At 39.1% G+C, this 24,655-nt stretch overlaps 2 protein-coding genes across 17 annotated transcripts; one reads left to right on the top strand and one right to left on the bottom strand.

Annotated features, from left to right (window-relative positions):
• Window positions 1-15: 15 nt before the first annotated feature.
• Window positions 16-2,715, bottom strand: LOC115760043 (probable basic-leucine zipper transcription factor I). Of its 2 annotated transcripts, XM_030701214.1 has the most exons (3): window positions 2,631-2,715; window positions 998-1,429; window positions 16-936 (listed from the first exon to the last, which is right to left on the bottom strand). In XM_030701214.1, exons 2-3 carry the CDS (start codon window positions 1,393-1,395, stop codon window positions 135-137), a joined length of 1,200 nt encoding a protein of 399 aa, XP_030557074.1. In that variant the 5' UTR covers window positions 1,396-1,429; window positions 2,631-2,715; the 3' UTR covers window positions 16-134. The 2 variants fall into 2 exon arrangements, with proteins under 2 accessions (XP_030557074.1, XP_030557083.1); XM_030701223.1 differs by lacking the exon at window positions 2,631-2,715 and having other exon boundaries at window positions 998-2,041.
• On the top strand, window positions 2,044-24,205 carry LOC115760090. Of its 15 annotated transcripts, XM_030701286.1 has the most exons (4): window positions 2,044-2,120; window positions 13,015-13,168; window positions 13,234-13,279; window positions 23,588-24,205. In XM_030701286.1, the coding sequence occupies exons 1-4, from the start codon at window positions 2,059-2,061 to the stop codon at window positions 23,947-23,949; spliced, it is 624 nt and encodes a 207-aa protein (XP_030557146.1). In that variant the 5' UTR covers window positions 2,044-2,058; the 3' UTR covers window positions 23,950-24,205. The 15 variants fall into 15 exon arrangements, with proteins under 15 accessions (XP_030557146.1, XP_030557252.1, XP_030557244.1 ...); XM_030701392.1 differs by lacking the exon at window positions 13,015-13,168 and having other exon boundaries at window positions 2,096-2,120; XM_030701384.1 differs by lacking the exons at window positions 2,044-2,120; window positions 13,015-13,168; window positions 13,234-13,279 and adding exons at window positions 14,157-14,216; window positions 14,289-14,331.
• Window positions 24,206-24,655: the final 450 nt, after the last annotated feature.

Here is a 24,655-nt window from a genome sequence, read left to right as displayed (position 1 = left end):
TGTGTCTAGTGACAAAGGGCGCTGACAGAGCTTAAAGCTAAAGAGAAACACTCCAAAACACAAGGCGTGGAACGACAAGACTGTTTGCATTGAGTGCGACCAGCTGGCCAGACGAGACGGTCAACTCATGATGCTCACTTCCTTCGCTCGTACAGGTACTCGTCCTCATAGTAGCGCGGCGTTGTCGAGGCAATGAACACCTGTGGCCGGCGCTGCTGCAGCGATATATTTATCTCTTCGGGCGTACGGTAGACCTGCTGCTGCTGCTGATGCAAATGCTGTAGCGGCGCGGCCGTAAAGAAGCGATACTGTGGCGCCGGTGTCACTGTGGGCGCCAGCGTCTGCGGCCTTTGCTGCTGCTGATGATGCTGATGCAGCTGATGCAATTGCAGCTGTGGCTGTATCTGCGGCTGTATGGTTGTCGTGGGCAATGGCTTCCGATAGGCGATTGTCGTGGGCTGCGGCTGCTGGTGACGTATCTGTGTGACGACCTGCTGCTGCTGTTGCGGCTGTTGTTGGTATTGGACGCGCACTTGGTGCTGCTGCGGCTGCGGTTGATAAGCAAGCGCCTGACGATGCTGCTGTGGCTGCTGCTGCTGATGCTGTATGCGTGGCCTGGGCGCGGGCTGCACCTCCTCCTCCTCCTCGTCGTCGTAGCGCTCGTGCTCGTAGTAGTTCTCTGGGAAATAGCGCTCCGAGTAGCGCAGCGTTACATTCGGTTTGCTCTGATGCTCCTGCAGATTGATTGGCTTGTACAGATAGTCATTGACAATATGGTACTTGGAGGACTGCTTGCAGATGTTGTCGTGCGATGGGGGCATGCAAATCAAATGGATTTGATGAAAGGTGAAGCCCTCGGGGCATATCCACGAATGCTTCTGACTCTCCTGGCAGTAATGGAACACCTCGCAGCTCAGCGACTCATCCGCATAGTAGCTGTTGGGAAACATTGACAATTACAATTGACGAGCTTAATAAATGTTTTCCTTGTGTTTACCCAGAGTTGCGATCCGTGCAGCTGAATGAGGACTTGCTAAGCAGCGTGGACAGACGATCGGGCTCCTCAACTTCTTCCTCCTCCTCCTCGCTCTCCTCGCTCAGCGGCCGCTTCTTGAGATAATTGTTCTGCTGTTTGGCATTGTTGCGATTGACGTAAACCTGGCGCGGCGCCTCCTCCTGATCCTCTTCGCTGTATTCGTACAGCGGTCGCTGCTGTTGCTGCTGCGGCTGGCGATAGGCCAAATGTGTTTGTGCCTGCGTCTCAAACTCATCCTCATCATCGCCGCTGGCACTCACATCCAGGGAGCGTGCGGAAAATCCCTTCGGCTTCTCCGTGGTGGCCGTGGCTGTGGGTGCACCCGTGGCGGCAGCATGTGCGCAGGCGCACAGACCCATGGCCAGCAGGACTAGGGCCAAGCATCGATTGCGTCTGCAACAAACAAATAGAGAAATTGGCAATAGCAATCAGAGTAGCCAAGTCATGCCATCAATAAGTAAGACTTTATGATATGGGAAACTTTTGTGGCAACCTCAATGCGCAAAACGCGGGAAAAATATTTGATTTTGCGCGAAACCTTTTGCCAAGCAATGACACCAACAACAACAACAACAACAGCAAAAGCAGAAGATGCAGCGAAGATGCCGCCAAATTGCAGCCAAAGAAGGCAACAACTGCGGCAGCCCAGCGACGCGTTATGCAAGACCAAGACACCAGACCAAGACCAGAAACAAGTTATAAGGTAATGGCAAGACGCCTGAGACACAGCTGGGCGCTGGGAGCTGAGAGCTGAGACCTGGCAGCTGGAAGCTGGGAGTCGTAAGCTCCAGCCAAGAAGTGCAGTTAGTTACCTGTCGAAATTTTTGATAGCCATTGGTCGACACAACGATACTCTGTTAAGATCCAGAGACATCTGATGTCCCATTATGATATTCCATAAATATGGCCAGCTGATGTCCCATTACGATATTCCATAATGACATACCACAAAGATATTTCTATAATAACTGAAGAGCCAAAATGAGGAGGCTTGGATTCATTTCAATTCTCGGAGCTGAAGAATGCGGACATGTTCCTTGCTAATGACATTTCTTAAAGGGAATCCAAAGATATTGAAGAATGGGTAAGTGAATTGTCTTTTAATTAAAGCGAAACAAGTAGCCTAGAATCTTACAAAGTTAAGAATTATTGGCATATAACAAAAAAGTTAATCAAAAAGATCATCTTTTATCATAACTTTAAATAAGCTAATCAAACAAATAGCTCAGCATGTGCAGCTATTTTTTAGTCAGACAGAATGATAAATTATGGATGTCAAGCTAGGTGTCCCCAGAGAAATGTTTGTTTCTCCAGTTTATCATATAAATTATACACAAGTTGAATATTTTCACATATGAATGTGCACAGTTCCATTTAAGGAGCTGCACATTTCGCTTTTTGGGCATCAAACATTACAAGTACCCCCTGGGAAAGGGTATAAAATGAAGATGTGTCGCTGCTGGTTTTGTTGTTTAGTTGCTCACTTTTTAGCAGCGGGTTCAATTTGAGCGCCATTTAGTAAGCGCACACAACTTGGCCAACCTGGTTGAATGTCAACGGCGGCGCATACGCATCGCTGGCAGATACCACATACCTGGGCCAGGTGACCGGCGGCGCGGCTCGGCTTGGCCAATGTTACGTGCCCGCGCAATGCAATTTAATTGAGGTATTTACGATCGAAAGCAAAACTGTTACCAATATCAAACAAAATAACAAAAATAATAGCAATAATAACAACAGCTAGAGCAAAGGCAAAGCAAACTTTTACTTTCGATGTGGAATCGGTGGACAGCTGGTGTTGTTAATGTTAATGGCTAATGCTAATGGCTGAGTCAATGGCTAAAAGGCGGCGCTAATTAAGGCATAAGTTAATAAAGCGAATGCGAATGGGAGTGCGAGTGCGAGTGCTTATGTAATGGCCCACTGCCTACACATTTGAAATGCTCGTACAATTTGTTTCAGCCATTCTAGCTGGCAATTTGTCAGGCTGTCTGTCTGTTTGTCTGTCTGTCTCTCTGTGTTTCGGCTGGCCTTTGCCAATTTGTTGTCCACCTTTGAACTTTTCGAGGTGAGTTAAGTACTTGTGGCAGCTGCAGCTGCTGCCTACGTCGTCTGCTGGATTGTCACTGCTGCCAGCTACTGTTTGATTACGTTAATCCTGGGCCCATCATTTATCAGCATGACTTAACAGCGAACACCGGCTGGGAGATAGCGACGCCTTGGTTAAGTCATTAGCTGAAGTCATCAATTCGTTTAAATTGGTTTGCCAGTTGCCAGTTGGCAGTTGCCAGTTGCTAAATGCGAAACGTTTCCTAGTGCTCCACATAATCATGCGTTGCATGCCACAAAAGTGGCCGCACTGTCTGCCATAAATGGGAGCATGTGTTGCATACGGCGACTGCCTGCCCGCCAGCCTGCCTCTCTCCGCCCCTCTCCCACGTCTGCCGTCTGTGGTGTTAGTAGTCCAGATGCCAAGCCAGATGTAGCCATGTGTACGTCTGGCTTTATAGCACCACATTACATCACATGAACGCCAAGAAACGATGCGTTGTTGATGTCTATGTGGATGGCTTTTCGCTTGTCTCCTTGTTGCCTTGTCTCTTGTCTCTTGTCTTCAACTGCATCTGGTGCAGCTAACCGCTGCCGCAGCAAAAGTGGTTTCATTATGCACACTCATAGAAATTGTGTCTGTTTTCTTGGCTACCCAGTTTAAATTTTAGCAACATTTTTTTTTTCTTTTAATGTTTATATTTTGGCCAGCAGCTGAAAACGTTTTGATTTCCTTAAAAGTTGGGCGTATGTATGACATAAGACATGTTTTCAGATTATGAAATAGAAGATAAAGCCATATATAGCTTGAGAAAAATTGTTGACCAGGAAAATATTGAGAACAAGTGTATCAGGAAAATACAATATATAAATATGTTGAAAAAATAATTAAATGCCAATTCGTATTGATTTCTACTGAATTTAATTAACGTTCAAGTTTGTTGCTTTAGTCTTTTTATTATGCTTTAGTTATTTTATCTTTCAGAAATTTGTTGAAAATGTGCAGAACTCAAGTGTACCAGGAAAATATAATTTATTATCGTGTTTAAAGTAATTGAAATACATATTTTATTAATTTATACTGTATTAAATTTACACTCAAGTTTGTTGCCTAAGTCTTTTATTAGGCTTTAGTTATTCTTTTTAGTAATTAGAATATATTAAAGCTACTTCTTTTATTTTAAGCTTACAGTTCTTAGCCGTCCAACAAATTGGTTTCCTGTCTTTTCACTACTATGTTTTTTTTCGTATGTCTCTTTTTATAAATTCTTTATTCAAGTATTTGCTTTATTTGTTTTGTTTTTAACTAAATATGCCAAGTTTCTTAAATGTTTCTTTCTTGTCAACATTTTAAGTGTTGCTCGCGTAAAATCTGAGCTTGTTGCTTCAGTTTTTCTGCTGGACTTGTTCAAAAAATAGTTTCAAATAACTTTCTTTAATAACTTTCCATTAAATAAATGCCCTGGTTATTTTAAGCTAATCAGCTCTACCAGATATTATTTATGTTCATAAAGTTCCGATGGTAAAATTTGAAAACTCAAGTTTGTTGCCTAAGTCTTTCTATAGAAATTTAATTCAATTTTAATACTTATGATATTTGAACACTAATACGATTAAAACTTTTCCTTTGCTTGTTTAGTTCCTTTAACTATTCCTTTAATTATTATTGTCTCTTGCTGCCTGAGTTTGTTGCTTAAGTCATTCTACCGGACTTTATTCAAAATATTTTTAAACAGAATTTGCCTAATAAATTTCTATTAAATTATTCCCATTATTACTTAAGCCTAAACCAGCTTTTTTCGCTTTTTTTAGTCATACCAAATTTCTACTAGTTAAATTGAAAGCCCAAAGTTCGTTGTCTAGGTCTTTCTGTTAAATTTAATTTTAATATGCATTTTATTCAAACTAATAGGGAGGAGTTAAGCTACTGCTTGTGCTGTATAGTTGCCTTAACCATGGTAATTAATTGTGTTTAAGCGGACCCAACAATTCCATTAGCTGCCATTTAACACCTGAGTTTGTTGCCTAAGTCTTTTGTTTTCACTTAAGCCACGACTGCTATGTACTTTTATTTTATTGGTTAATTATACGCACGCTCGTTAGCAGAGCGCAAAAAAAAGCCGAAATTGTTGAAAATGGAAAACAGAAAATAAATTACATTGCACTGTTACAATTGCAACAATTACAACTTAAATTGAAACAACTTTAATGTGCGTGCATTTGCGGGTCTGTGCGTCTTAATGTGCGCGGCCCTCTCTTTACGATCCGTTGATTTTTCAGCATGTGAATTATGTGGACGATAATTGCGTGGCAATGAATTTTATGTGCAACGTTTTCTTTCAAGTTTCGTTTCACATAAAAAACACGAAGAAGAAAACAATTTGTTACACTTTGTGCTGGCAATTTCGAGTGACCTTCGCGCGGTCTGCGGAGGATTCGCTGTGGGAATCTGCAGCTCCAATGTGTAGTTAAGCGGCGCTGCTCGGCAATTTATTAATTGCATTAAATACACACCCAACAAAAAAAGAAACCGATTTAATCGTCCCAATAAAGACCACAATTTGGCATGGCGAGTAAGTGGACGCGCACGGCCTCGCCTTGCCTAGGCGCTTGTCTGCGCAATTTGGGGCTCTGCGGGGCTACACGCATGCGCATTGCTGTGCGTACGGCTAACTGTAATTTCAAACGCGACTGTTGAAATATTGCGTATACGCCACATGTGTGTGTGTGTGTGTGTGTGTGTGTGTGTGTGTGTGTCTATGCGCGATACAATTTCCAGTGCAGCTACAGTTAGGTTATATAATACGCGCTCACTTGCGATACGGCTAAGTAATTTATACGCCTCTTTTTAGAAAGGATTGTCATAAGCTGACAAATTATGCAAGTTTCTGCTGTTGTTTGCTTGCTTGTAGGTATCGAATTGTGATCTTTGGTTCGCCTTCCTTTGCTTTTTTTGACCAACCGAAATGCACCAGTTGGCGTTTGGCCCTGGCCTGGCCTGGCAATGAGTCAGCGGGACAGCTGGGACAGTCGCTAAAAAGCATTGATTGACACAAAGGCTAATGCAAAGCGTGTCAACAATTCAAAAATATATATATATATTGCTGCAAGACGACTGTGATCGCATTTTCCAAGCTATTTACTTAACGCTTTTATTTTTCTTTCCTTTTGCGCACTCAGAAGGCGGGCAGACAATGCGATTAGGTAATAAGCCAAGGCAAAGCCAAAAAGACGTCCAAACGAGACTCAGTTCAGTCAGCGCCACAGGCAACAAGAGTCAAGCAAACAAACAAACAAAGCAAAACTCCCACGCCGAGCACACACACACACACACACACACACATAGCTAGAAAAAAGCCAGAAAAAGGTCTCAGACACGCCAACAACAACAACAACAACAAGAAAAGCAGCTACAGTTACGTATGCTCTAGGTTTTGAAATATTTTGAAAAGAATATTTTGTGGTTGCCAAGCGACACAAATCTTAAGTCAGCTTCCCCCCGCCCATGTAGCCCCCCTCGCCCAGGCAGTTGGCCAAACAATACAAAACGTTAATTATAAGCTGCGACTGCACGAATTCTTGGACCGAATGATTCATAGTTTCGACTTTGACTTACTGCATTCTGCGGTGGCGACTCCTTGAATTTATATCCAAAATAAAACACAATTGATTTGATGTGCACTCGCACACACACACACACAAATAAAGACACTGCAACACACACTCTTAGAGAAGGAGAAGTTACTCGAATTTATTCACAGTGCACTTAAGTCTTGGCTGGGCAACTTTGTTGGCAGATATGTTAACTTTATTTTTAGTTATATGTATTTATATGTATGTTCACTTTATGTTGCACTCTAAATGCCACAGCGTTTGTGCTGCCTGCTTCTACTGCTGGACTAACGGTTCGCGCCAGCTCAAACAACAAAATGAATGGCTTTCTTTAGCTTGTTTATGTTTTATACCAAAGCGTCGAACGGCGAACGGCGCTCAAAAGAGCTCCTCGAGTGGCAAGTGGCAAGCACAGCGCGCTTTGGGCTTGGCTCTTCTCTTAGCCATGCTCTTAGCTCTTGGCCCGGCCACTCAACCAGCTGCCCAGCTCTGTGTTGAGTTTTGGTTTAGCTCAATGCATGAGTTTTTTTTCTTCTTCTTGTTATTTATTTGTTTTCATATTCAATCGTTTATTATGCAGCGCAGCGATCCATGAAAAATCTAAGTGACTCAGTTAGATTTTCAATTGATATTTTTTGATAAATGAATGTCAAGCTGGAGCTTTTGTTTGTTGACATTATTTATTGAGAATCATTTCGTATAGAAAAATTAAATTGTTCCAAATATTGATATTGTGTAGAACTGATATTAAAAATGATAAACACTCAGAACTTATTTATATAAGTGTAAAAAATCAATAAAAATAACACACGAAATCTATTCAGAACCAATTAGGGTAATTATGGTAATTTATATTTATAAATAATTATATTGGTTAAAGTTTAAAGACATGATATCATTTTCTGTCTACAACTTAAGGTCTATTCTCAGCTCGATTTTCTGTAGATAAGTTGAGCTTAGCTAGAAATTTGTTTGTTTTTTTTTCGTTTATGGCATAAAATACATATCAACTAAAAGCTGGGCCAAGCAATTCACTTAAAACTAACTTAATTATTTGCTCGTTAAAAAATACTAAAATCCTTTTCAAAGTATACATTGAGCTGTGTGAGTGACTCCCATTAGAATATACGCAATCCAACTGGATTCAGTTGAAGTTTGTGCGTTAGATCCAATTGGATTGATAACTCAAAAAGAAGCATACGCCGCGTTGGCCGAGTACGACAGCAAATTTGTTGAGTTGCACACAACATTTTGAGCATTTGGGCATCTGCGCACATTTGCATCCATCAGATACTTTATGTAAGTTAAGTGCAATCTGCTTGGCTAGTTAAAAGATATTCTCGTAATTAACATTTGTGCTGTGTTGATTTTCTCAGCCTTCGCGATGCGCCGCGACGCGACTTTTTATATAGCTGCATTTACATATGGCTGTTGTTGTTGTTTTGTATTTCTTGATTTTTTTTTTCTATATTTTGTTTTCTTGAATATAATTTGCGCCGGTTTTCCAACGATGCTCCCACAGACCGCGAAACCTGCACAGCAACTCATCGCCAATGAAATGCTAAAAGCTAAGCTACACACACACGCGATACATAGGTGTAGGCAGTGCACACACACACACACACAGTTACAGTGAAGCCTCGCATTTGTTTTGCTAATATGAATTAATTTACAATTGCTGCAACGCCTAAAATGTGAGAGGAGGCAGCAGGCGGGTGGCAGGGGCAGTTGTTGCCTCGTCTGTTGAACTTTTGTCGTCGCACTGCACTTGCCACAAGATTTGGCTGCAACTGAAATCTGGCAGCGTCTCTTGGGCAGCAGCATTCAAGCATTTCATTTCAATTGGCTTTGCGTTCAATGTCTAGACATGGACACTGACCGCAGCTGCAGGCTTGTAGATAAAGAGATAGAGAGATATATAGATATATATATGTATACTTATATATATTTATTAGATATACTTTTATAAATGATTTGGCAATGCACGAGGCTATGCAAAGAAGCGTAACGCAAAGAAAGTGCAGTTGTTGTTGTAATATTTGAAAAGTGTTTGCCGTCAGCTTTTGCTTTGATTGTTGCTTGGCCTGTGTTTTGCCTGCTGCCAGGTGATATAACAAGTTCACATAATTTCGCTAGCTTTTCTTTTTTTCTTTTTACTGCACATTTCCACTATAAGTATATACATATATATATTTGTAATAAAATAAAAGTTGAGTGGTGAATCGCAGGGCGGCAACCGCATCGAAATTCACGACTTGATTCAGCAAATTATAATTGCAGCCAATCAAAATAGTTCCCAGCTTATTGTTGTTGTTGTCGTCGTGTTTCCCTTTGGCTCAATTATCATGCATAATTAATATGTGTTCACCTGACTTCCATTGATTAGTCAGCATTATTGTTTGAATTTTGGTGCATTGCCAAAATGCAGCAAAAATGAACTCAGATTTACATTCAAGTTTGCCCAGGCCAAGCGTTTTTATTTTCCTTTTCTTTTCAGCCCATAATGCCAGTCATAAAAGCTTGGCAAAAAGTAGAAATAAAAGAAATAAAACAAAATTTCACCCAAGTGGCCAACATTGCGATTGTGGCAGCTGCTCAAAGACGGGCCTAAACGGTGGCTTGTTTTCGAGGAAGTTGTTGTTGATTGTCACACAACGACTGCGGTTGGCTAAGGTGCTCAGGTGCTCAGCTATTCAGGTGCTCAGACGGTCAGGTTCAATTCGAAATTATGGTCATAATAACAAATGCATAAATGCGGCACGTCTATGTGCAGCGAGTCGCAGCTTTTGTACTCTAACAAAACTGGAAACGGTTTGAGTTGCATCAACAATTTCATTTCTTTTGCGGCTGGTAACATTTAACATTACGCTGTTATGTGTGCTTAACATAACATACATATGCTATACTGGTAACATATGTTTGTTATGTTAAACAGTTTTTCGTGCAAAAGAGGCATAATGCTTGCAAACATATAAATATAAAAAGATATTTTTATTGTTGTTGGCATACTGGAATCAGATAACTATACAAATAAAATAATATGTTTCGCTATGTGATTGTGCTTAAAAAATATATATATATATAGACAATTATTGATTTTTTGTTCAGTTGCAACAGTAACAATTAGACAACAAATCTGCCGATAATTGCAATACTCAAAAATATACCCAATTGTTAACGTACAATTTGTATAGTTGTTGAAAATCTTCCAGACATTTTATAATATTCATCAAACAGAGAACGTTAAGAGCACAATGTTATCATTAATTGTTAAAGACAACATGTTGAGAGCAACAGACATGTTAACAATTAAGTATAACATTTTAATTATAATAATTTAAGCAAAAATCTTAAAGCTATGATTCGGCTTTCAAAGCCAAACACTCAGATCTGTTCACATTGATTAACTGAGCCAAGAGCGAGCACAGAGAGAGAAATTTGTTCACCAATGTTTTGTTTATTAGCTAATTAGTCGCAATGCTCCAGTTCGCCCAGCAAGCAAAAAATAAATAAAGACAATGCGTGAATGTGTTATATCATTATATCAGCGCCTTTCCTTTTAGATGGGCCCGGTATTTGAGTGTTTCACAAGAATTACGAATATGATTTAACATCTGTTGTTTCTTTTATTATTATTGCGGCATAAAAAGCGAAAGTAACACACGAAACAGTTCGAGAGAGATCTGTGAACGTTCTAATAAATGCGCCCGTGGCTACAAATCTGAAGTTCAAGGCTGATCCACGATGAATGGCGAATTGAAATTAATTACATTGCCAAGAATCGGAGGTTCTGGGCGCTGTCAGCTAATTAGATTGCCTGCTCATACGCAGTTAGCGCTTAGATTAAGTAATTTTCTTGTCTAATTTGTGCCAGTTATGCTGGGTGTGTGTTTCGGGTCTTGATTTGTTGCTTTGTGATAATTAAAGAGATTCGCAGCTGACAGCTCGCCCACCAAGCTGTGGCGACTTTTCATTTCACATTGTCTGACAATGGATCAGCTTAAAGAGCGTAAAAACACAACAGCCGGAACTTGTGAGCCGCATGATTTGTAAGTTTATTTTATACAAGTCAGCCGAGAGACCAAGAGACTATCAAGATTGGGCTTTGGCTCATGAAAATCAGTGCAATATTCGGTCTTACGGAAATGGCCTGAACTTGACATTGAGGGCGGGGCAGCGGGCGGTTAACGGTGCAAGGACTCACACATAATTATCAGCTGGGCCGGAAGGAAGTGATTTAGAGATTCAAATCGAGCCATGAGCTTTAGCATTTATTATTTGATAAAGGTCTAGCAAATAGTTTGACAATGATATAAGACTTATCTGCTCGCTTAGAGCATGTTAAGAGTTCAGATTAAAGCATAATTATTTGTTTGATTAAATTTAATGAAGTTGCAATCCTGCAATCCTGGCAATCCATCACCCGACATTATCTTATTTTTATTTTAACAGGAATTATTAGATTTAAATTTAAACAGAGCTCATTATTCATAGATTTATTTTAACCTCTGAATGATCTGAATATGATCCGATTACTTGAACTGGCTTTAAAACAGGGATAAGGATTAAGAGTTAAATAAAACTGTGATCTAGCTTAACAACTATTATCCTTTTTGCTGTTTCTTAGCTATAATCATGATCCTTCTCTCTAAGTTAGCTTCATCAATAATATTGTACTAAATTTGATCCTTGAACTAGCTCTAAGGGCAGATTTCAATAGATCTTGCTTTATGAACTATTTCGCAATTTTGCTGATCTATGTTGTCTTCATATATGATCTTTACCTTATGCCAGACATTTTTCAGCTTTGATCTTGATCTTGATCTTGTGTTGAAGCTGAGCTCTCATTCCTTGAGCTAGCCTTAAGCTCGCTGTACCGAGATTTTTTTGAGCTATATTGTCTTCAAATATGATCTTTACCATATTATAAGTGATGCAACTACGGCTGAAGTCCCCTTGAAATATATCGCAATTGCTTTATGCTTTGATCAATGATTTTGTTTTTAAACTAAACTCTCCACAGCTGAACCCTTGAGCCAGCTCTGAGCTCGTTATTTGGCGATTTTTGGTATCTTTATATTTTTAGAGATCCAGACTTGATCTTTAAATTTAAAAAGATCTAGCTTGTTGAGCTTTTGAGTTAAGATTGATCTAACCACAGCTAGACTAATCTCGCGATTTTGTTTAACTATGTTGTCTTCATATATGATTTTCATAATATTACAGATCCGCCACAGCTGTTATAGAACCCCTTGATTAAGCATTTAAATAAGATACTAATACAAGTAGGTTGTTTATAGTCTTGATCTGAACTATCCACAGCTGACATCTCGATGCTGGCTATGATCTTTGTCAAACTGTGTATTATGTACTTTTTTGTGCCTGTAGCTATGATTGCTTTCTTCTCTATAGCTTCCTATACCTCATGTCCGTTTATTATTTTCATTATTATACAATTGAAAATCGATTGCAACGCCAAGGGATTTATACATATTATTTGCGGGCTGTTGAAAGCCGTGAAGCGTGCGCCTTGTCGTCGCATTGTGAATGGGCTGATATCACCTCCAGCGGATTGGGCATGGCTGGCTGCTTGGCTGGCTGGCTGACTGGCTGCTTAATGGCAGATTGTGAGGCGTTGCCAATTGGTGTGGCCAACAAAAGAAATGCTGAGCTGTATGCTGTATGCTATGCGGTCTAATTAATTTCAGTTCAAGGCGTCGTTCGGCCTGTCTCTCAGTCTCTCCGTCTGTCTGTCTGTCTGCCCATAAATCCGTGCGTTCCATTGACGATTTGTAAACAACTGCAAGAAATTCGCATTTTGTTACAAATTCCATTGTATTTTTCATTTTTTTTTTTTTTATTTTCGGCCAGGGGGTGGAGCCCTCCACAGACTCTCCCAAGCAGCTATTATTCATCACATTACCATTTCAGTAGGTTTTTCAGCTGCCCCATAATTATTTGCGGAGCTCACTGTAATTGCTTTTGGTTTATTAAATAGGTCAATTGTTGTTGTTGTTTTTGCTCTGAACTTGAATTGTGTATATATGTTGTCTGTTAACAAAATTGTGACCTTTTACAGTGAGCATTTCAATTAAAGCAAAAAGTTGCGTTTAATTAAAAAATACATACCTCCGGCAATAATTTTAGAGCTGTCAAAGATGGGGATTGCGTTATAACTAATTTAACCGATAAGACTCAATTGTGTACGATTAAAATGATAAATAAAAAAAAATAAAATAAAGTGTCTGTGCTTATCGCGTTCGCCTTTTGTTTCCGTATACCAAAAAAACAAAAAAAAAAAACCAATTTAATTTTAGCCACCCATTCGCTTGGAGCTCTTCAGTTCGATTCCTAATTGCCGCTGTAAAGGATTGGCCAGCTCAAGAGTTTCCATTTGCAGTGCCAATTATGGCAACAGGTCTCTACATATGCATATTGTTCCTGTCACTGGCATTTATTATATTTATAAAGGTACAAATTATGCACATTTCAAATATGTTATCTATTATTATCTATTCGAATACTTTCTCTTTTAGATAGCGTGCATGGCTGTTGCAAGTGCGAGCCGTCGCAGGAATACTGGTAAGTACTTACAATGAGCCTTTTCTTAGAGGATATGTAAAAAAAAAAATTTGTAATTTAGAAAACGAGAGGTCGCCTAAAAGTGTATATAGTATATGTGTTACTCATATAAGGAGGGATTTTCTATAGTATATATATTCTTAATCATCTTGTTTTCCTAACCCATCAAATATGCCTCGATTTAGATATTTATCTATACCTTTTTGTATGCAAGTAGTCTATCGTCCCCAGTATAAATGCCAGCATCTGCGGATCGGATCACTATATCATATAGCTGTCATAGGAACGATCTGATTAAGTGTAGGCTCTTGTATAGAAAACTTTTTATTTTTTATTTATTAATTTTGTTATGCTCTTCATATATCGGCAAGATCGGGCCACTATATTAAATAGTTGCCACGTGGCGAAAATATTCTTACTTTCTCTTCTTTATTTAAGATATATTAACCTATTTTTCCTATTCCCGTTACAAATTGTATCAAATGGCCAGTATAGCAAAAATTTGTCGAAACAACTCTTTTACACAAAAGCATTTCTAAGAAACATGTCTTCAATTTGATGTAATATTCGGCATGCCGAACATATTTCACTTTATTTTCGCTTTAACTTTATTTACTTTCGCTTTAATATGAAAGAGAGAGAGACAAGTGTCAACTTGCCGAACTTTAAGCGTGATTAATTGCAATTCTCGAAGCTTTCAAGAGCTTTTAAAGCTTTTTTTGTAGGTGTTTGTAATACGATTATGATTTACTCAGGTAATGATAATATTGGTGATTAGATTTGCGATAAGGCAATACACCTGGTAAATGAAAGGTGCCAACAATATTGACAAAACATTCTTGTTTTAGTTACATTTGTATTGGCATAGAGTAAAAAACATATACTAACAACTATGTGGGGTGCCCTGATAATTGGCATGATCTTCATTTATTGCTTAGTAAGTTTCATATGCACGTGCTCCAAGCAATTATTATTATTTATTTTTTTATATAACCATTCTGTTTTGAAGGGCTTAGCAGTGCTAGTGCGAAGGAAGTCTGTTTGGAGGTCGGGTGAGTAAGGATATATATTACAAAGACATAAAGAGAGGGTATACTTTCCCCTTCGTGTGCCTCTCAACATGTAAGAGCAGATACCTCAATTGATATTTATCAAATTATTTTCAACACAATGCAATTAACTTGTTGCAATACCCTGTACCTGCAAATTAGTAAAATGGGGAGTATGGTTCTGTGAAAATGTATGTAACAGGTAGAAGGAACCAAGTCTGATTGTTTAAGATATATATATTTTTGATCAGGAGCAAGAGCTGAGTCGATTTAGCCATGTCCGACTGCCTGTTCGTCTATCCATCCATGTCGATCTGGGAAGGTAGAGACTTGATATGAAAACTTGATATATGAAATATATATACTTCTGATATCTCATCGCATTTTCAAAAATATCGATTAAAAAAGGTTTTGAGCCTTGGGTTTTGAAGCATAGCTCAAAAACTAAAAAATCTAGCTACATTTAATTTAGTATGAAGGCTCCCAAGTATACGCATAGTAGGAATATTTTTATTTGTTGATAGCTTTCTTCGTTTCCTATAATAATCTATAATGTCGCTCTTAAAAAATAATATGGAAAATATTTAATACTTCCGGTATTGTGATAATTGCATCTTAATGTAGGTGCATAAGCATTCTGGAATTCAATACTGGACTTTCATTTTCAACTCAAATAATTCAAAGCAAAAAACCAAGATATTATCACGACTGGGAGTTACAGGGAATTTTCTAGTCAAGCACACACAACAACTACATTCTTATTTGTTGTTTGTTTTGTTTGGGCTTTTTATACGATTAGATTTGCAACAGGGCGTACTGCGAGCGTATTAACAAAGTGCCAGCAAAATTGACAAAATATTTGTTTGCATCAGTTTAATTTGTTTTGGCACTGAGTCCATAGGCAAAAATGTTAGGTGCGCTGTTAATTAGTTTACTCCTCTTCGTACTCAGCATTTTCTTTTACGCCTGTGTAAGTTTTGATGCGAACACTCTACGCTGAATTACTTACCTAATATTCTGTTTTAAAGGCCTTAACGTTATTTGTGCGCAAGACGAATAGGAATAGAAGGCGTGGTAAGTTTTTAATTGCTAAAAAAAGCAGTAAAACCTACCAACTTCAGCTTGTCGATGAACAAATACCCTTTCCTTACTTAGAAAATCAACTTATATTTGTTTAAGAATTACATTTCACGTGGTTATTTCTATAGATTGTTGTATGACGACTTTTGCTTATAAGTTAGATGATTGCTGAAATTGATGAGAATATCATTAAAAGTAAAAAATTTATATAGATATATATATTTTATATTTATATTTATATGAAAACTTTATTGTATAGTGATCCGCTTCAACAGACTTGGATATATGCACTACTTGTATTAATTATAAATTAATATTTAATAATAAAAATGCATTAATATTAATTTATTAAAATTCCAAGTTCCATAAAGATTCGAGAGTCTATTTTGAACCACATAAAAACTAAGAAAAAATTTATTAAAATAGTTTTCTTCTCAATGTGGATCACAACATTTTTTGCTTAATACAAGCAGCAAGATTCATGAGTAGACAGTGTCAGAAATAAATTCACAAGGCGACAACAAAATTTAGCACATTTTAAGACTCGTCAAAAGAGTATATTTTGAATACAAGAGAAACTTCGAGTAAATACTCGTGTATGCCCACTTAAGATAAAGTTTTAAGATTACAACAGCTTGCGTCTAAACAAGTCGCAAAAATCTAAATCATTATCAGTTTGCTAACCAACTTTTGTATCGAGAACTGAACGAGCTTTTTTTTAAGATCGAAGCAAGCATTTTTTTTACTTTTTTTTAAATTTTGATAGTAGCACTAATCCTAGTATGCATTGTATAGAAGGTAGCCTATTTAAACTTGTATTGGGCTAAGCTCGAGTATTACGCAGCTAAGTTTTATTGGCCGAATATAAAAGGCCAATTTCTAACGATTTGAACTTTATTTTGAAAAGAAAGACACGTGCCATGTTTATTGCTTCAACTATAAATCTTTATCTGCTTTGTAAGCCTCGAGTTATTTCTCATTGATTATTGTTCCGACGTTCTTTCAAAGTTTAAAGCGTTTGTCAAGATCAGCGCGAATAATACGACTGAGCTGGTGGTTGGGTCATGTGGGGCATAAGCCCGAAAGAGATTAGATAGCCCAGAGTGCTAAGCGAGCTATTAACTAAAAAAAATAACCGTTCATACCGTTTAGATAATAATAGAAATATTATTAATAATAAGCGATAGACGGGTGGGTCGACCGTCCTAATCAGGCAGTCGTCATAAGGCTGTCAATGAAGTTTGTCGCTGTCTTAGTTTTTTTTTTGTTTCAATTGTATTTTTATTGAGCTTATACTTATATTACTGCCTTTGAAATGCCTGGCGAACTTTGGGATATTATTTCCGGCATTCTCCTCGTGACAATTTTTTTAATTTGGGTGAGCTACACAACTGTCAAGGGTCGCACAATTTCTGATAAGAATTTGCATTTGAATTTCTTCAAGTTGTTTGCCATAGCTTGTAAAAAAGCTGACTCAACCGCAGAGGCGCCTCCGCAAAGAACCAACCGAAGTGCGACCAGAGCTACAAATGGTGAGCTTTTTTCTTAGACAAATAGAGATAAACTTAATTTGAGTCGGAGACAGGAGAAAATTCAGTCGTCGTGAGATTTTCAGTTCAGTTTGTCGTTCGTTTGGTTCGCTTTGTCTTTTGTTTTTTTTTTTTTAATGGAAAAACCATTGGCTTGGATTACAATTTTATTCATTTTGTTAATCGCCATTTTCCTAGCCTGGGTAAGCTTATTTAATATCAAATTGGCTTAAAAGATTTAAGAAATATACTTTACTCATTTAAAGATTCTCGACAATGTTATTAAAGCGCGCAGAAAGGAAAGAGCTCGAATTTCTAGGCGACAAAATAATGGAAGATCAGCAGCATTACCCGTGGGTAAGCTTTCCAGATCTAGCAGAAAGGAAATGTGTTCCTATTAGCATAATTTAATGATGAAATATGTAGAAGAGAAAAGTTCCTGTTGCTCCTTTCTGAAATCTTGACTCACCTTGACATTTACCAGCTATAGCATGTTCTTTACATATGAGCAAGTTCTTATCAATATCGGACTACTATATCAAATCGCAGCTTATCAGAGCTGATAGGTGTACTTTTATATTTAGTCATTCTGTAAATACATCAAGCTGCTATTTGTCTATCTTTTAATCGCTTAGATTAGGATTGGGCCTTAATCAAACCCACCTGGCTAAGATTAGATAAAAGAGCTTTTCTACGCACATATGCGCGTTATCAGCTCAAACAAGAGCTAATTATATTATAAATTGATACAATTTTAAATAAAAACAATCAATCAGTCTTTAAATGCAAGTGATTGTCCGAAATTGCTTTGATTTGCTTTTAACATGTATCGAAGATGGTCGTACTGGGAGCTTGTGCCTTGTGTTCTGATCATAACAATTGCTATTGGTTTGGTGAGCTCTAATTGATGTGATTCCTTGGCCAAATTCCTAAGGTAACAAACTCTCAAAGTTGCTAATTAAAGGTTATATTAAGGCAAAAACAGATACAACTCGGTTGATGAGCATGCGGCCGGTAGAAGATTTAACTGGTAAGCTTCACAGATAACTAGACAATGATATTAGCTAAATATAGAAATATCAAGCCCCTTGAATAAACTGTAGTAATACATCAGAGCTCTAATCGCTGCGCTTATCTTCGTTTTTATATCGTAACTGAAACCGGGAACCCGCTGATATCTAGATTTCATCCTCATTTTTATTCACTTGTCGTTCGCCCAGCTGTCGGGGCGCATATTTTATACGCTCGCTTTGTAATGGATATTATGGAATGGTATTATTTCATATCATTTTTGTTAATACTATTCATATTGTTGCGGGTAAGCTACGTCGAATTCGGTTGGCGATCCTTTAATAGCAAAGCTTCTCTGCTGATCAGACGTATTTGGGACCGTTTCGGCATTGGAGCTCCTGCAGCCGAGATCAGGCTGAGCCTGGTGAGTGCCTAAACACTAAGCAGCTTTAAATTTAATAGTCAAAAATCGGACACAATTAAAGATTAGATCAAACTGTCAAAATTACGAACAGACACATTTCAAATGTACACGGAATTTTGGTTCTGTGGCATTCTCATTGGGATCGCAGTCGCACTCATTTTGCGGGTAAGCCTTGCGCCTCGATTGCCACAATGGGCGAGTCCACTCAACTCCTCGCTCTCTCTTTTTGTCTCTCTCTCTCTCTCTCTCTCTGAAGGAGTGCTATCTGTTTGTCAGACTGAAGTTGGACGAATGGAATAGGCGCGTCTTTGCGCGCCGTGAAATGATGTTGCGCCTGGCACTCGAGGGTAAGAAAAACCACAGAGCACACTCGACACCCCCTACTCCTCCCCGAGCACACAAAGCTTCAGTACTCAACATGCCCCAACAAATAACATAAAAAAAAATAAAAAGCTTGATGATAAGATAACAGTCCTTATGGGGGGCACTAAACATTGCTATTCCTCGAGTGCTTTAAAACCTGTTCAGCAAATTTCTCTCAATTCTGTCAGTGTTTGCGCCTCAGACAGCCAGTTTCTACAGACATGATGTATCCGAACGATTTGATCTATATATTTATATTGGTGCTCTTGGTGACTGTTGTAAGTTCCTTTAAATGTATCTTTCGAGTTGCCCAAAGCTCTAACACTCTGTCAATAGTTGTGCTTTAGGAGCATACGCAACAACAAACACATGGAGGAGGAGTGCGACAGCGATTCGTTGGAACGCTCTGGGCGGGCCTCCAGTTCGACGGGTGCGTACTAGCCAAAGGTCTAAATTCCGTACATGTGTTTTACAATTGTCACCCCTTCCTCCACCTCCGTCTACCCTTCGTCCATCCATTTGGCATAAGCTGATAATATGACTAAATACAAATATATACAACATATTATTAATCACGCACACACCATTTTTGCCCCACGATGATAAGACCAAGTCTTATTTTATCGATCGTTACCTGCCCAGTTCCATTTGTGGTCGTATTTGCCATTATAAAATAGCTACTTGCCCGTGTCGAACAGAAATCGTTGTCAATTCACAGTTCCGTTACCAAAATGCCCGCCGATGTCACACTCTACATAGTATACTTCATATTGGTTGTCATTTTGTGTATTTTGGTGCGCGTAAGTTTCGCCGGTTTCCGTTTTTCCGCCGTGAGTGTGTCTTTTCTACTAATCTTATGCGATTCTTGCAGCTGTGTTGTGTCTGCGCCATGCGCAAGCCAGTTGTCGATCAGCCCCCGCTGCCCATGTCACAGTCACAGCGTGGGCGTGGCCCGCCAAGGGTGCTGCGCCAAATACGCATCGATCCATCCGGCACGACCACCGAAGTGGTCGCAGGTGAGCGCGAGAGATATACACCGTGAATTGAACCTTGTCGATAAGAGGCTTATTCCAGAGCTCTCTCATAATTCGCAGCAAATTATCGCGATGTGATAACAATAATCCCCCCCCCCCCCCCCCCCCCCCCCCCCCCCCCACCCCCCACTGCATTGAATCAGTTAAAGTGCCTAATTTGGGCTTCGAGATAGGGTTTGTTGTTTGAGCTTCCTCAAATTTGTTTAGGCATGAGCGAAAATGAAATACGCCGTGCAACTTGTTGATGGCTTCATTTCAATTTGTTTTGTTCACGTCAGACTGTGCTATCAGCGTTGTGCAAAGATTTCACTATTATAATCTGAGATAACATACCTATTTAAAGAAAACGAGGGCAAATTCTGAGTATAAAATGTGCATATATCACATATCAAATTGTAGAACTAATTGAATTCAACATTAAATAGAGTGAATTATTGCAAATTCAGAATACCGTGAGGTTTAATTAAATTGGAGCACGTGGAATAGAGCACTTACGAAACAAAAAGTGGATTATGATGCAGCCAAATGTAAAGTGTCTTTCAAACTGGTCCGATTGGAACTTGAACGGGGATTCAGGCATTCGTAGTCCAAGTGAAATGGGAACAATAATATGCATTGATTCTGATTAGGCCAACGAATTACCTGTTATGTATAATTCTTAAGAGATTAATCAAAATAATATCTTGAGGCTTAATTAAATTGGAGCAAGTGGAATATAACACTTACGAAACATTTTTCTAAGAGGTTCAATAAAAAGCGGATTGTAATTTAGCCATATGTAAATAAAGTGTCTATTAAGCTGGTCCGATTGGAACTGGAACGGGCATTCAGGCATATGCCTTGTTTCTGATTAGGACAACGAATTACGTTTTATGTGGAAAATAAACACTAATAATTATTCAATACTTGTTAAAGGCTTAAAAATCTTTAAAATTGTTTCGAGTAGCTTTGTTGTTTATCTTCGTTTAAGAAATTATCGACAGCTTGGCTACTTATTGGCCACCTTTTCGAGTGTTCCAATTGGAATTCGAACACTTACCGACCAATTGAATGGAATTATTATTCTTAAGGAAGCGCTTAAGCAGCTGCTATCTATATATTTATTGCTTTGACATTGAAATACCTCGATTCCCAAGCACATTTCAAATTTGTGGAGCATGTGAGAAATGTTTTGCCCGCCTTTGTGGCATAATTGTTTCAAGCTACCCGCTTAAGTAGCTTGTTTAGGCCAAGTCCGCAATAGATTTATGTGCGTCTTTGTTGTGGCTTGGCTTAATTGCGCTTGTGTAACAATAAATTAGCCCGTGTCTCGCACAATATTAATTCACACACTGAGAATTAATTTACTTGAATGCTTCCGCGCTTTTTGGGATTTCAAGTTCTTGTTTGTCTTTACTTTGACGAGCTCTTAATTTATGGGTGTCCATATATGTGGGCTATTCTTAGGCGGTTTACCGCCCATGACTGTCTGCAAGTTAATGCATGAAATTTCCACACATGGCACGCAATGATGCAAATCTTATCTTATCACGCTCAACCTAGTCTTATCAGGCGATGCGATGAGCGAACCTGCCACCTGCCACCTGATAAGTTGCTCCAAAAAGCTCGCAGCATGAAAATCCAAACAGTTGGCCATCGGCTTCTGCGCAGAGTGATGCGATCCGATCGTGTCTGGGCGAACTGACGCGCAAATCAATTCTTCGATTTCCGGAGCTCTCGAAATACTCAATATTTAAATGTGAAAATGTTGGATCTTATGTCCATATTCTCGGGCGTTTTTCTGCTCTTCCTCTCCTGCGCGATTTGTTGTTGTTGCCTGCGTTTCGCTGTCTGGGCCTGCTACGAATTGTGGCAGCCACGCGAAGGTATGTAAATGAAAGGATCTCCTTTATGTATATATTAACTAATCTAATCTGTGTTTTATTTACTCTTGACTCTGATAACCATAACCATTTCCTTTAATTGGCTCTTGGCAAAAAATATTATTGAACTGCTTAGCCCATATATATGTTAGTTTCCCCTGATAAGATATTCCCGGCGTTTGTAGAGCAATTTATTCAGTGCTCTCCGACTTTTCAAAGCCAACGGATTTCATACGCTGCGGGCTTAGACACAATGGCTGAAATTTTAATGTTTTATTTTTTTCTATTCTTTATAATGCTTGTCGCCCTGCCCATCGTATATTTCTGCATACAGGTAATTGGTGCAAACTGTTGGCAGTTTGTTCTATTTAACTCTGAATTCTTCTACTTATTTTAAAGTATTTGGTTTGGATTATATTATTCAAGTGCTGTCGCACTCCAGCTGAATCTCCGCCCAATAATCGGGATATCCAGCTACGTGTTCGGGCGCAACGTTCGCTTGGTATGTACAACAAAAAAAAAAAAAACAAAATAAAATTGATATGCAGACAATTGGCTGGTTGATTTTACTTAGACCTCGTATATGTACTATGCGCCGCTTCAAGTGTATCTGATAAGGCGCTCAGGTAGCCTGGCACCCATCAGAGGTGAACACTTTTGATAAGCGCACTTGATTTTTAGTCTTCTGCGGAGCTTGTTGCAATTGGGAAGTATGGAAACGGGTCCAATTTTCTACTTCATAATACTTTTGCTGATAGGCCTAACATCTTATGTAGTGCTGCAGGTGAAAAAAACACAATTGTTTCACACACACTCAGAGTAAATCGATTCTCTTTTCCTGATAGTGCGCGATTATCTGGATTCTCAGATGCTGTTGTCCTGCCGGCGCCAATGCCAGCAGACCCCAAAGTAAGTCGCGTTTAGCTGCACCAACTATGTATTGGTGTCTGTGTTAGTATTAGTGTGCTTTCGGCTAAAGAGCTTTGCGTGTGATCTGAGCTTTTGTGGCATCGGCGTGCGTGTGTCGTGTAGGTGAGCAGCCTTTAACACATGACTGCCATATACACTATATGAAAGGCTTTTGGCTTAGCAACTTTGTTTATCGTGTTGTGTGCACATAATCTTATCGCTTAAATAGAACAACTAACTACGCATACTTATAACAATAGTACATAACGTCATCCATGTATATTGGCTCTTTGATTAGTTCCCGGCGTACTGTTGCCTGTTTCGGGCGTGCAATGAGTATGCGCCGGTTTCCGGCACTTGTTTCTTCTGTCTCAAATCCAAATTCGAATCGGCCATGAACTGGTGCACACAGTTTGGCCTCCATGTGGCCGTCTATTTGGCGCTGGTCTTCTTCTTCTTCTGCTGTCTGCCCATCGTTTGCTACTATGTGCGCATCGAGAATCGTACCCTGGCAAAGATTTGTCCGCCGCGCTGCCAACGTCGGCAAAGACAAATCAATCGCAGTCGAAATGGTAACGTGTGCCAAATATGAGGGCGGGGCTTATCTAATCGCTGGCCATTCAGCACTCAGCACCATTGAGTAGCCTATTATTATTGTTATTTGACGATCAACTTATTATATTTGGCAATAACAACCGAGTCGAGTTTGGTTCCGAACGTAGAATGACTTTGACATCCAATTTGTTGGTGGCGGCGGGCTTCCTGTTCGCCATATTCATCGTAAGCCAGCTGATCTTTGTACGTAATTATAGTGCCCAGTCATTATTATGTGCAGATCTCAGTGTTCGAGTCATTGTCTTAATGGTTTGTTCTGTTTGTTCGTTTCGTTAGCTGGCCATGCGCATGCACCAATCCACAGTGTTGAATCGACAAAGGCAACGCCAGCGCCAACGGCTCGGTATACGAATTGTTCATTCAACAATCTTGATCTATTTATAGATGGATCGTAGATAATGCTAATATATGCCTCTAATGCTTATCTTGCAGATCGCCAGAACAATGTGGAGCTGGGACGCCAGCACAACCGCTTTGGCGACATTTTCTATATCGAGCCCAACAGCCAGGAAGCGGCACGCATACGCGAACAGCTGGAAAAGGATGACAAGGAGCTGCCCAGCTATGATGAAGTGATGCGTATGTGCAATTTGACAACGCCCACGGCCGCTGCAGCTCTGCCAACGCCAACTATGGAGTCCAGTGCCATTGGCATTGCTGCATTGCCGGCTCCGCCGTATTCGGAGTGTGATCCGCATCTAACCGTAGAGATACCAGCAGCCACAAATGCCGTCACGGCCAGCTCGTTGGAACCTTCACCGTCCACTTCGCGTGCCGCTCAAATCCCAACGTAGCAATGGTACAGCTGATCCACTTGCACGCCACATCCAGCACACACACACACACACACATGCCCACGTGCTAGTGTGAAAATCTTTGGATGAAGCTGTCGTCACAGCATTCCAGTGCCACTCTGGGCCACACAAATCTCCAGTTTGTGTGCGCTTCTATATTGAGAAATAAAAGTGTGATTTTATAAAGTATACCTAAGTTTTAGACCGTAGGTTTTCGATAATTGTATATATTTATAAATTTAAGGTGCAATAAATTAATTAAGGAAAATTTATTTAGTCTATTTTATTCTTGCCTCGGCTGGTACATTAATGTTGGCAAATCGTAATAAAACTGTTGATTTAAACTTTACAGAAATCATTTCATAATAAAAAAAAAGTATATATATTTAAAGATTTGACTATGATAAACCCATACTAAAATTAACTAAATTGAACTAAGCCAAGTACATAATATGGCCAGAACAGAATTGAATCATTTTTAAATACTGAATACCAAGAAGTCTATTTATTTACTTTAAATAATATAAGTATTTAATTGATTTAAGCATTTTAAACTATTTGGAAATATTAATGTGCCTACGCCTGGTAAATTCATTTTCAAAAATAAGTTAATTCATTAAGTTAAATATCGATATAAACTGCAAGTCGAATTTGAGCTAACCGCCGATTACAAATATCGATATTTTCTATCGCTTTTGCATCCATC

Source organism: Drosophila novamexicana, unplaced genomic scaffold (assembly GCF_003285875.2).
Source record: "Drosophila novamexicana strain 15010-1031.04,08,12 unplaced genomic scaffold, DnovRS2.1 tig00000008-arrow-pilon, whole genome shotgun sequence".
NCBI classification, from domain to species: Eukaryota; Metazoa; Arthropoda; class Insecta; order Diptera; family Drosophilidae; genus Drosophila; species Drosophila novamexicana.
This window is presented reverse-complemented; position numbering and strand designations above follow the sequence as displayed.

What these genes read in the sequence shown, in the direction of transcription:
- LOC115760043 (XM_030701214.1), bottom strand. Translation starts at nt 1,395, where the DNA reads ATGGGTCTGTGCGCCTGCGCACATGCTGCCGCCACGGGTGCACCCACA. An exon ending in TGCACGGATCGCAACTCTGG is followed by an intron (nt 937 to 997) that starts GTAAACACAAGG and finishes GTTTCCCAACAG; the next exon opens with CTACTATGCGGATGAGTCGC.
- LOC115760090 (XM_030701286.1), top strand. Translation starts at nt 2,059, where the DNA reads ATGCGGACATGTTCCTTGCTAATGACATTTCTTAAAGGGAATCCAAAG. An exon ending in CATTTATTATATTTATAAAG is followed by an intron (nt 13,169 to 13,233) that starts GTACAAATTATG and finishes TTTCTCTTTTAG; the next exon opens with ATAGCGTGCATGGCTGTTGC. An exon ending in GAGCCGTCGCAGGAATACTG is followed by an intron (nt 13,280 to 23,587) that starts GTAAGTACTTAC and finishes CTTATCTTGCAG; the next exon opens with ATCGCCAGAACAATGTGGAG.